Source organism: Peromyscus californicus, unplaced genomic scaffold, assembly GCF_007827085.1.
Source record: "Peromyscus californicus insignis strain IS unplaced genomic scaffold, ASM782708v3 Scaffold_20__1_contigs__length_68692818, whole genome shotgun sequence".
NCBI lineage: Eukaryota > Metazoa > Chordata > Mammalia > Rodentia > Cricetidae > Peromyscus > Peromyscus californicus.
In genome coordinates, this window is record NW_026294503.1 from 31,496,293 (window position 1) to 31,508,312 (window position 12,020).

General features: G+C 42.1%; 1 protein-coding gene across 2 annotated transcripts in view; it reads left to right on the forward strand.

Moving 5' to 3' along the window:
- Positions 1 to 7,791: 7,791 nt before the first annotated feature.
- Efr3a (EFR3 homolog A) overlaps positions 7,792 to 12,020 on the forward strand; it is a 91,764-nt gene continuing 87,535 nt past the window's right edge. For both annotated transcript variants that reach the window (XM_052747910.1, XM_052747911.1), the window contains exon 1: positions 7,792 to 7,997. Coding sequence is in view for 1 of the 2 variants with exons in the window: in XM_052747911.1 (XP_052603871.1) it covers positions 7,988 to 7,997 (10 nt within the window). In the remaining variant the exon portion in view is untranslated. The remainder of the gene's footprint in view (positions 7,998 to 12,020) is intronic.

Below are 12,020 nucleotides of genomic sequence, written 5' to 3' on the forward strand. Positions count from 1 at the left end.
GTGTGCTTTTTATCCTCATGCCCTTTGTGTTCATTTGTGCTCTCTTTTTCTCTCTCCCTGCATTTCTTTCTCTTTTTCCCACTCTTCTTCAATGTTTCTTAAGTACCCAATGTATTCCATGACAGGGAATAAAGCAGTAAATAAAATGTGACTCCAGTTGTCGTGAAAGTCTTGTACAGACCCTTATTGCCCTAGAATGCCATTGTATTAAAAAGGTTGCTTTCTCCCCTTTTTAGCAAATCCGTTCCACCCTGTGTTAAATGCTAGAGCTACTTAGCATTTTAGTAAATAGCAATGAGAGATAATGATTCCTTCTAATTGTTGAAAATGATAGTGTTTCTAAGGAAGGCATTCTAGCTGTTTTGTCTGATTTAATCAAGAACTTTTAACCTCATTGTCTCAGGATTTTGCTCCCTCTCCACTGTGGTTCTCTGTATAAGGCATAGATGATTAAGATGTTGGCTTAGGAGACAATCAGGGGTGTGTGCCTTGCACAATGCACAGGTTAACTGAGAAACACTAGGTAATGAATAGAAGCCTGTCATTTACATTTAGGCTCCAGTTACTTTGGCTAACACATGAGTAAGAAAATTGTTCTGGAATTCAGAGGTCTGTGGTCTCAACATGGAAAAGTGTAATCACCCACAGAAATGGCCTCACGTGGTACAGGATTTGTTCTGTAAGACTTTCCAATGGCAACTGGTCTCAATCTTAGTTATATCATAGACATAGAAACACCCAGGGAAGTCAAGGCCTTCTGATCAGGTCTTAGCCCAGGCCATGCAGATTAAATATTATCTGAAAGCCTTAGGATTGGGATCCTGACATTGATATTTTTTGGCCATTTCCATGGTGACTCCAAAGTACAATCAAGATGGAGAACTACTGCCTTGAAAACCAAGGGAAGTGTTCCTTCAAGTTGACATTGAGTAAAATTAAGTCCAGAGAGATTAAAAGCATAAAAGGAAAGGAACAGACAGAATGTCCTCCAATCATCATGATTTCACTAGCACTAAATAGTTAGTTAGGTTTCTAGAGCCAGGCATGATATTCCTCTAGTTGAATAGGTCTTAGGTCCAGTTGGACAAAAGCTGGTTACCACCAAGGTATGTGTGCCACCACTGCACCTGTAGGGTTATTGTGCCATGTTGGTGCACCATAGCTGGGTGGGACTGTTGGTTGCCTCCCTCCTTTGGGAGTTTGTGTGGTACTTTCTGGTACTATGAAATCTAGTCCTCAGAAAGGGGGCATTCAGGTCAGTTCTACAACCACTAATTTACTAAACCAGAATAATCCCTAATAGCAATCTCTAAACATTTGTCCTTATGCCTACAGGTAAGTATAGTAGTCACAACTCATCAAGGAATCTTCTATTTCCAGTAGACAGAGCTCACCACAGAAATCCACAATCAATCAGTAGGCAAAGTAGAGACATCTACAAAATATTCCCATATCTAAGGCTCAGAGAACATGGCAAAAGTTTGTAAGAACTGGTAGTCAGGGCCTTTGCTGACATTGTGTCTCCTAGAAACATCAGAAACTACACTTATAAAGTCTCACCAACATGTCTGCCCACATACAAGCTAAGCAAGGAGGCACCAATGAATATGACAGACTTAAAGGAGAAAAGCCCGTGAGCTCTCAATTCTACACAAAGAACTACAGGCAACTGAGTAAAGTTGGGGTTAGAAGAGGCAGGCAGTCCTCCCCAGGGAAGAGCACATTGATTGGTTGACCAGTGCCAAATAGCCAGCCCTGAAAACATACATACAAGTAACATTATATGGACTCAACAGCTTATATTTAGGAATATATATACAAATACATATATGCATGCAATAGCAATTGATGAAAAAAAGAAGTCAGGTATTAGAATGCAAGGAAGGAGGAGTATATGGGACAGAGGAAAGGTAAGGAAGAAATGTTGTAATTAAAATACAATCTCAAGGGCCTGGAGAGATGAATCAGTGCTTAAGAACACTGGCTACTCTTCCAGAGGTCTTGAGTTCAATTCCCAGCAACCACCTCGTGGCTCACAACTATCTATACTGGGATTTGACTTTCTCTTTGGCATGCAGGGTGTACATGCAATTATAGCACTCATATACATAAAATAAACACATCTTAAAAAATACAATCTCAAAAATAAACAAACAAAAACAAAACAAACAAGACCAGGTAAGTGGAAGGTACAACTCAAACCAAGGGTTTAAAAGTCCCAAGTCTATGTGCATCTCATAAGAATTGGAAGGTTGTTATCATTAAGCAATGGGGGAGGGGGATAAACAGAATGAAATTTTCAAAGGAGGAAAGTTATTGATGTAAATATTTATTTGTGTAAAGAACATCAGATCACATCATTATGACCTTTGGGGAAGAAGCTTTCAGGAGAAGTAAATAGCTTCACACTTATTTCCTATAACTTGCAAATTTATTTGCAGTTGCTGTGGAAGTGCTAAGATGCACATTCAATTGAAAATGAGTCATCCCAGGGCAGGTCTCAGAACCTGGAGCACATACTTGCCTAAACTTGGACCAAGGCTATTTTGAGCCACTGGAGTTAAAAGCTAATGCCTTGATAGGATGTGGACAATGACCTTTCTAATATTATTTTGATATTTTAATTGTTTTCCAAGAAGGAAAAAGACACCAAGGGACAAAGAACTTCTATTTTTAATGGCCTATATCCTGAAAGCGTACCAGTAAATATAGAAAAGAAAGTGTTCCCATATTGAAGTACTAATGAATGTTTTTCTTGATTTGATGCTAACTGTTTTGGAAAACTATAAATATATTTAAAGGGGCTGAGCGGTGGTGGCACGTGCCTTTAATCACAGCACTCAGGAGGCAGAGGCAGGCAGATCTCTGTGAGTTTGAGGCCAGCCTGGTCTACAGATCGAGATCCAGGACAGGCACCAAAACTACACAGAGAAACCCTGTCTTGAAAAACTATATATATATATGACCTTATTATTAATGGTTTATGAGCAGATTGCCTTTAGCAAATGTCTCAGGTCTTCCCAGCATAGAATTATAAAGGAGAGTATGCTAATGCCAAATTCTTTTGCTTTTCCACCCCATTCACACTTGTAGCTCTCTGTAGCTCTTCCAAGAACCCTCCCCAGTTATTTCTGGGAGTTCCTGCTACCTCTTGTGTGCCATAGAAGGCTAGGGGCCTTTGAAAGATACATTGAGCTATGGTCATAAGAAGTACCTTAAGATCAATTTAAGACTCTAGGTAGGTCTCTTTGAAATGATTGATCCCATTATATACCAACGCTATTTTTCATGTTCATCATTTCTACAAGCATTACTGAACTAAAAATATCAGCAATCTTTAATTATGTCAGTCATTCTCTGTATTTTTCAGAGTAAGCCATGTTTCTGATATTCATAATATCATGCATAACTCTACCACATTTTACAAGTGATGAACACTTGAGTTGCCTGCATACCCGACCCTTCCCATGAATACAATGAACTTCCTTTCCCATAAACCTATGGACTCTTCTGAAAATTTTTTCCAGGGCATATGCTCAGGAGGATGATTATTAGGTTTAGAGCATTCTTTTTTTTTGTTTTGTTTTGTTTCGGTTTTGGTTTTTTGAGACAGGATTTCTCTGTGTAGTTTTGATGCCTGTCCTGGATCTCGCTCTGTAGACCAGACTGGCCTTGAACTTACAGAGATCTTCTTGGCTCTGCCTCCCCAGTGCTGGGATTAAAGGCTTGCGCCACCACTGCCTGGCTAGAGCATTCTTAATTATATTAACTACTCACACGAGTATGGAAGGATGAAAGTTTCCTAGAATAAAGGGTACAGGAAAAGCTATTGACTGTGGAAAAATTGACAAAAAAAAGGAACAGTGCTACTGCATGGTGGGATTTTGGTTTGGACTTCATCAGGACCAGGAGAGAGATGCTATGTGGTGATGGGAAAGAAGGTTTTGAAAGGCCTCCCACATTCCTGTAGTAATCGAAGGGAAGGGATTTGAGTGCTGAGCTATAATGAGTTTTAAGCAAGGCAGAGGTATTAGATTTGTATATTAGATGTGATATGTGTATGCTCTGCCTGCTCCACACCCTGATAAAAATATGACCTCAAACTCCAGTGGCTCACATACTAAGGGAGTGCATCCTTTCCTGAAGAGTGAGCTATAAGTCCTCTCAATATTTGTCACACTCACACTGTGCCTGGACAAGTGCTAAGCAGGGCTACAGTGGATGGTAATGCCTAGATCTCAAGTCCTACTTGCTGAGATTGGGTTTCAGGAGAAGAGTTATGGCTCAGAGGAGATGGGTGGGGAAGGCATTTGCAAGAAGAAACAGGAAAGCAGTTCAGGAGAGGCTAGCCATTTGTTCTTAGTTCCTATACCCTCAAGAAATGGTGATGGAGTCGTTGCTTTCAGCAGTAAGGAGATACACAGGCAGACATTGGGTCCAGAGGGTTTTAAAAACCAAAATACTGCTATATGGGAAGAGGGCTATCCAAATCTCCCGTGTGCACTCACTAGGAAAGAGGTATGTAACTCCAAGCGTTATGAAACTCTGCTTCCTGTCTTTCAGCTGTCCTTGCTCAGAATCCTTGGTTGCTGATTTCATTTCTGGCAACAATACAAGAACTAAGGTGACGAAAAGACAAAGACATTATGGGCCAGACTCCCAGGACGTTGGGTTTTGTATCTTTTTTTGGTAATGTAAGTAGAGATGTCTGCTTTTGGGAATCATACCTGCCTTCTAGGGCACAGTGTCCTCTGGTTCTTCTCTCTCTCTCTCTCTCTCTCTCTCTCTCTCTCTCTCTCTCTCTCTCTCTCTCTCTCTCTCTCTCTCTCTCTCTCTCTCTCTCTCTCTCTCTCTCTCTCCCCTCTCTGTCTCTGTCTCTGTCTCTCTGTCTCTGTCTCTGTCTCTCTCTCTCTCTCTCTCTCTCTCTCTCTCTCTCTCTCTCTCTCTCTCTCTCTCTCTCCATGTCATTCTTCTTCAGAGGACTCTCTCCGACTTCTACATTCAGCAGCTTCTGTCTCTGGGACAATGACTTCTAAATGTTCCTTCCTGAGGTCTTTAGAATAGAAGCTTTCTACCTGGTGTACCCAGCTGCCTTCAGCTCTTTCTTCATAGATGCCTCCCTTGGGTCACTCTTCAAGCTCAGTATGGCTCACATCCTTTCCTCACACTGCTCTAAAGCAGCATTTCTTTCCAATTTTTCTACAGCTCTCCTGGAACCACGAGTTTCCTTGTTCTAACCTTGGAGTTACATAACTAACAGATGCTTCTCTATAGCTTCCAACTCAGCAGCCAACAAATCCCGGGGAATCTTTTTCAGAAGATCTGACTTTTTCTTTTTCCACAGCCATCACCAATGCTAAGCACCCAAGAGTCTTTTCTGTACTAGTATTGATGCCTCCTAAATGACTGATTATCACCAAGGTTTCTCTACCAGGCATCCAGTCTACTCCTCAGATCCCTGTTACTGATAATTTGATGCCATTGCTCTAATAAAAAACATGGAGAGGTTTGTAAAATAATGAATCCCAAGCTCGAGTGCAAAGTTGCTCATTAACTCTTTTTAAAAAAAATCTTTAATGTGTTTGTACTCTAGAATAAATAGACCTATACTTTCTTATCTATAGGGATTATTCTAGGAGCCCCCTGGAATACAGAATTGCTCGGATTTCAGGTCCATTATGTAAGGTATCATTACATTTGCATGTAACCTACACAATCCTTCCTTATACTTTAAATTAGCTCTAGATTACTTATAACACCGAGTACAAGGTAAATGCTATGTGAAGTTGCCATATTGTTTAGGAAAAATGAGGAATGCAACTCTGTGCTCATTATAGATAAAAAAGTTTTTTTTCATATGTATTTTCAATTCAACATTGGTTAAGTCTGAGGATACAGAACCAGAAGAGCCAACTGTCTGCTCTTTACTTACAGAGTTATTGAATTAATTTGCTCTAGCTCACGACAGTCTGCCAGGCAGAAATATAGGTGCTATGGTATACATTTGTATTCCTATTTATAAATATGATCAGATTTTTTCTATTTCTTTAACACTATGTAGCCCAGTTGTAGAATATCATTGCCTCAACAGTTATCATTATAAGAGAAAAGTGTAACAGTATAGGCAAATAAAGATGTTGTAAAAGTCTTGGGGAGACAAGTGGGACTAGGAAAGAATTTAGAGGTCATAAAAAACATACCACAGTTTATTGGAGTTTGTCTTAGTTACTTTTCCTATTACCATGATAAATATTCTGATACAAGTAACTTAAGAGAGAAAGGGCTTTTTGGCTTCTGTTTTTTAAATATAGGTTCTCATTGTGTAGCACTTGCTGACCTGAAACTTAATACCAAACTGGCCTTGAACTCCTAGAGATTTGCTTGCCCCCAGCTGGAATTAAAGGCATGCACCATCACATTGACTTCAGAGTAAGGATTTATTCTGGCTTTGAGTTCAAGGTTACAATCAATCATGGTGGGGCAGCCACAGCAGCAGGAGTGGGTTGCATTGCCAGGAGGCAGAGTGAAGGTGCATTCTGCTGCTGAGCTGTTCCTCTTTACACTTATACAGTCTAGGCCTTCCCATCTCAATTAACCTAATATAATCCTCCATGGGCATACCCAGGGGCCTGGCTCCAAGGATTGTAGATTCTGTCAAATTAACAACACTACTATCACAGAACCTATTTAAGTATGGGCCACATCCTTGATGGTTTGTCCTTTCCCATCAGCAAGGGACACCTCTCATATATCTTACACATACTTCCTTCTCACCAGCTTCTATGACTCACTAATTACTTCTACCCTCTTCCAAGACCTTCCAAGGTCTTTGCTAATTCAAATTCTGCTTTCTTCCAAGTTGACTCAAAGACTGAATTACCCTCAGGCCTTTCTGGTTACTTCATCTTCTTTATCTTCTCCTCTCAAGACTTCACAGTCTCATTTCTTAAGCAGAAAGTTGGCACTACACTCTAGAATATAGGTCTCAAAATGTAAGTGCATATATACATCATCCATCTCATGTGCCATTCAGCAGCATTAGTTCAGGACTTAGTAATGTACTCACTAACAGAGTCCTATGTCTCCTGAACCACTTTGAAAACATAGTGTTAGATTTCTAGGCATTGCTTGTATTTCTCTAAAGGGATTGTGTGCAGCCTACAGTGTCTAGCCAATGTTAAGTGTACTGCCTACACTGCTGGACATCCTAGTTCCCGGGTTGAACCAGTTTTATGACTCCTAACAGACCCATCAAGTAGAATATTAATGATACCCAGCTTTAAGAACAGGGCTAGCCAAGTGTTCAGAATACTCTCTAAAGGAGGAGACCAAGTCCCGAGGACTGGCTCACTTTGAAAGCTACCAGAAACCTCAGCGGGAATGTCATTTTCTGTCCTCTGAGAAAACGCTCAGCCATCACCCCAGATAACCCTAGTGCATCTCAAAGGCATTAGGCTTTCAGAGACTACCAGATGGAAGCTCTGCCAGTTAAATAGCTCTGAACAGGAACGAGATTAGGGTAAGTCACTACACCCAAGACCATCGTCTTTACCCTCACAGTCCTAAGGTGATGCACCCTAAGCAGGCCTGAGCCAAAGTGAGACAGTCAGATCACCAGGAGTGAAAAGAAAAGGAACCTCGGAGTTAATACATGGAGCGGTCTCACTGCCCACCCTGCCGGTGCAGGTGCAGCGGTGGAGTCCAGCAGTCACCGCTTGGGGGCGGAGCTTGGGCGGCTCGGGGGCGGGACCTCTCGGTGGCGACGTGCTGACGTCACGGGCGTGGGTCGGCACAGCGCGTCGTCGACGGGGCGGGGAGCGCGGCCGGTGGTTTCTGTGGCCGGTCGGCGTCCGCTCGCTCGACACTTCGCCCTCCGCCCCGACGAGGCGTCTGTGGCCGAGCTTCCGCAGTCATGCTGCGGTCGGTGCGGCTCGCGCGGCTCCTCTGAGTCCGGGAACGGTGGCGAGCGCGGCGGGCTCGGGTCGCCATGCCTACCCGTGAGTGTGGGGCCGGGCCTGGGCGGGGAGCGCCTCCAGGAAGCGCCGGTCGGCCCCGAGTTAGTTTCGCTTCACTTCAGCGTCCCATGGGCGGGGAGCGGGGGATCCCAGTGCACACTCGGGGAAACTGAGGCGGGAGCGTTACAAAACTGACAGCGGCCCGTGGTGACGGCGTGGTAACGGAGATCCGTGAGACCCGGGAAGCCCGGGCTGCTATGTCCGCCGCGCGGCCCAGCGCGACTATGGAGAGCACCGTAGCCCTGAGGTCGAGGCCTGTGCTGCCTTAGCTGGTCTGAGGGACAGACTGGAGCTCTCCCTGGGGCCAGAGGCCGGGGTGCCCCCAAGTGTGTCAGCCTGACTACCCCTCGACTGAAGTCAACCCGGGGTTTGGTTTGCCCGCCCAGCGTGGGGCCCGGGCTCTGCTAATAGCAAGTGTCCCAGCTGTCCCCTAGGGACACTGGGTTTGGAGATGACCCGGTAGTGGAGGCTTTGAGAGAGACTCTGTACTACGGGGTACTACAGTGCTACCAGTGACCCAGATACTCGCAGTGAGACTTTAAACCCCTTGGCCCACTTGGATTACGTGCAAACTGGGTGGCTGATCTCGGACCGAGAGGCGGCATGATGCTGGTGATGGATTTGAGATTCTTTGCAAGTAGGGCTCTTTTAAGTGTGTCCTGCCGCAGAATCTTTAAAGACTTGTGAATGTTTTTTTCTCAAAATTCCTTACTGGCTTTGCCTGACCTGGTTTCTGTAGACATACCGGGTACAGGATTTCTAGGCAGCATTCAAATGTCCAATTTTTTTCTAATGTTGGGTTAGAAAAATTCTTAATAATAGAATGGTTTATCTCATAGTTGTGTCAAATCTTTCATCTTAATGTAAAGATCATTTTTAACCCCTCAAACACCAAGTGTGTTTTATTTTATTTTCACAATATTATACGTTTCTTACTTTATATTTCTCCATGGTTCATTCAGCCTGGAGGAATATACTCTGCCATCGTGCTCATGACCATTATTGTCCGTTTATTATTTCTAAATTCATCTTCTGTTATTCGAGTATTTGAAATTAGCACCGTGCCAATCTTTTTTTCCGAGAAAGCAGAGGGGAGAAGGATAAACCAGTTGTCTCAAAAGATGAGACTTCATGGGGATTGTCCGGGTAAAATGTCCCTCAGCATTCTGTAAAATTATCAAGCTTTAGTTAGGTGCCAAAGTTATCTAGTTCCCTAGAAAGGATGCTGAAAACTTGTGTTTTTAGGATGCTTGATTTATTTATCCTGTCCAGTGAGTTTTAGATGAACTCAGGTGTCAGATTGCACCCATGAATGGAGGAAAGTCAAGGGAAATGTTTATGTATCATTCATATTTGTTGTTGTGCATCTCCTGTAATTGAAAGGAGATACTGATGTGGACAGGGGATACAGATCTCAAATAGTAGCTCTTGTTTTTTCCCTCCTGATGCTCAGAGCCCTCAAGATGTCTGTGATAGTTTGGTGGGCAGGAGTGCTTCTTAGACATCCTGTGTCTAGAGTAGACTGCTAACATACTAAGTGTATAAGCAGCCACTTCAACACAGTCACGGTATTATAAATGCTTTTAGGAAAAAAATGAGTTCTCATAAATGTTTTTTAAAAGATATTAAATAAAGAGGCTTATTTGCATGCTCAGCCAGTTAACCTTTAAGTGTTTTATGAAATGTAATGCTTTTCTACAAAATTGAAAGATTGAAGAGAATCACTTTAGTCTCTTGAGTTCTAGAATTCTGTAAGCAGCTCGCAGATAAATAATTCTATCGCTGTTTTTATTATTCACTTGGAATTGAAATGGCATTAATAGTAGAAGCCAGCTTCACATGCTGGAGCCATGCTGGCCAAGCAGATAAATGTGTGTCTCATGAATGTTGTTTAGCGAGCAAGGACTCCTTGAGAAAACAGCTGGAAGTATGTCTGCCAAGAAGGTGCTGACACAGAACAGTTCTTGTTCTTGTCATTCTGTGTTTAGCCTGCAGTTGGATGACTTCAGGACTGACATTTCAAACCTAGATTTAATAAACTATTAAGCTTTTAATTTCAAAGGATTTCAAATTTTGTGTCAGTATTTGAGTTGGAAGGAAAATTGAGGTTTCTTAGTCCATTTTTTTTGTTTATTTTTTAATATCAGGAGACTGAGATTTTTTTCTTTGAATCTTTATTTCGTTTCTAGACAGTGGCTCATTATATAGCCCAGGCTAGCCTAGAACTTGTGATCCTTCTGCCATTGCTAAAGGGTTGTAGAAGTTTACCACCATGTGTGGGTTTTAGTGTATTTGATGGCTTCCCTGAGGTCATAAATGGAGTAGAACCAGTACTTGAACACAGATCTGACCCTTTTAACCAGTATCTACATTGAACACAGATAATGTCTATTTTTCCTTAGCCAAAGTTGAATAAACTGTTTTGTTTGTTTGTTTGAGTTATAAAATAAGACAAAATGAAAGCTTTGCCAAAATTCTGTGAAAATTTCTGTAAGCTTAGACGCTTGTGTATAAGAAAGCTCATCATTTGCCTGGATTTAAGTCTTGCCACAGGAATCTGGGAAGAAGGCTATGGATTCAGCAGGTGTGCTAAGTAGATGCTCTGTTATAAAGGCATGGATTTAAATTCTTTAGCAAACTTCTATGGAAGGGGCTTCTTAGTTTATCTACATCTCATGCATGAAAACAGGTCCAATAAAATGTGCTCTCATATGTAAGAAATGGTTATATATGGGCTGGGGGAATTCAAACACTGAACTGTTATTAGTGTGTGACTAATACTTTCTTTCGTCATTTAGACATCAGCATTGTTACCTGGTTAGGTCTGTTAGACAGTGGTAATGTGGCATTCCCCTATCCTTGAATAAGGCTAATTGTATTTAACTGTTTTTCAGTGTCTTACAGAAAAAGTGCCAAATGAATCCTGAAGAATAGGTGATAGCAGAAGTATTTCTTTGTAGAAACACATTACATGTGTTAACTTTTTATCACTGTGATAGCCCTGAGGGAAAAAAAACAACTTGAGGAAAGATTTGACCCTTGGCTTGAGAGGTGTCAGTCCAAAGTTCACTGAATCCATTGCTGTTAGGCCTGTGGAAGGACAGAAACATCATGGCCAAAAAGGATGGTAGAGGGAGGCTTCCCACGAAAGCTGTTCACCTTATAACAGCTAGGAAACAGAGACAGTGGAAGCATCCAGGGATAAGATGTATCCTTCAGAGACCCACCACACAGTTACCTGCTTTTGCTTCCCAGTAATTCATTCAGTCATGTCTTTGTCGGCAGATTCATTTTATTCTTTAGTGTTCTCATGCTCTATTTGTCACATTAAAAGCTCATCAGCTAGCAACCAAGCCTGTGGTGGTTAGTGTTGCCAGTTTGACAGAATCTAGAATCAACTAGAGAACATGCCTCTGGGCATACTCATGGAGGGGGAGGATTATCTTTATCAGGCTTATTGAGATGGAAATACCAGGCTACTGTAGGCAGCTTCATTCCTTTGGCAGGGGGTCTTCCAGAAAGATTCCTGAGTCTAGCATGCATCCAGCACTCCCTGCTTTCTCCTTGTGCATACAATGTATCAGCCACTTCAGACTCCTCTTGCTTTGAGTTTTCTGTCAGGAAGGACTTAATCTCTTGAACTCTGAGCCAGAATAAACCAGTAAATTGCTTTGTCAGCCTATTTTATAACAGCAACAAGAAAAGACAGTGAGAAAAGGACTTTAGCAAAGGCCAGTGATCATTTCACGTTGAAACTATAAGGCATGCAAACTTATGCATTCGTATTACTGGCTTTGGAGCCGTTGTGTTCATTCATATTTATTTATTCACATTATTGTTAGTCCATTTTTCTCCCTCTTGTCCTCCCCATAGTTCACCTTTTTTCTCTCCAGCCTTCTTCCTTCTCCCAGACTTGTAGCTGAAGTTTCTATTTTTTTTTCCTCTTACTGTATCTTGATACTGCTTTGATTGCTGTCTAGGAGACCGTGTGTTTCTTCGTTTTTT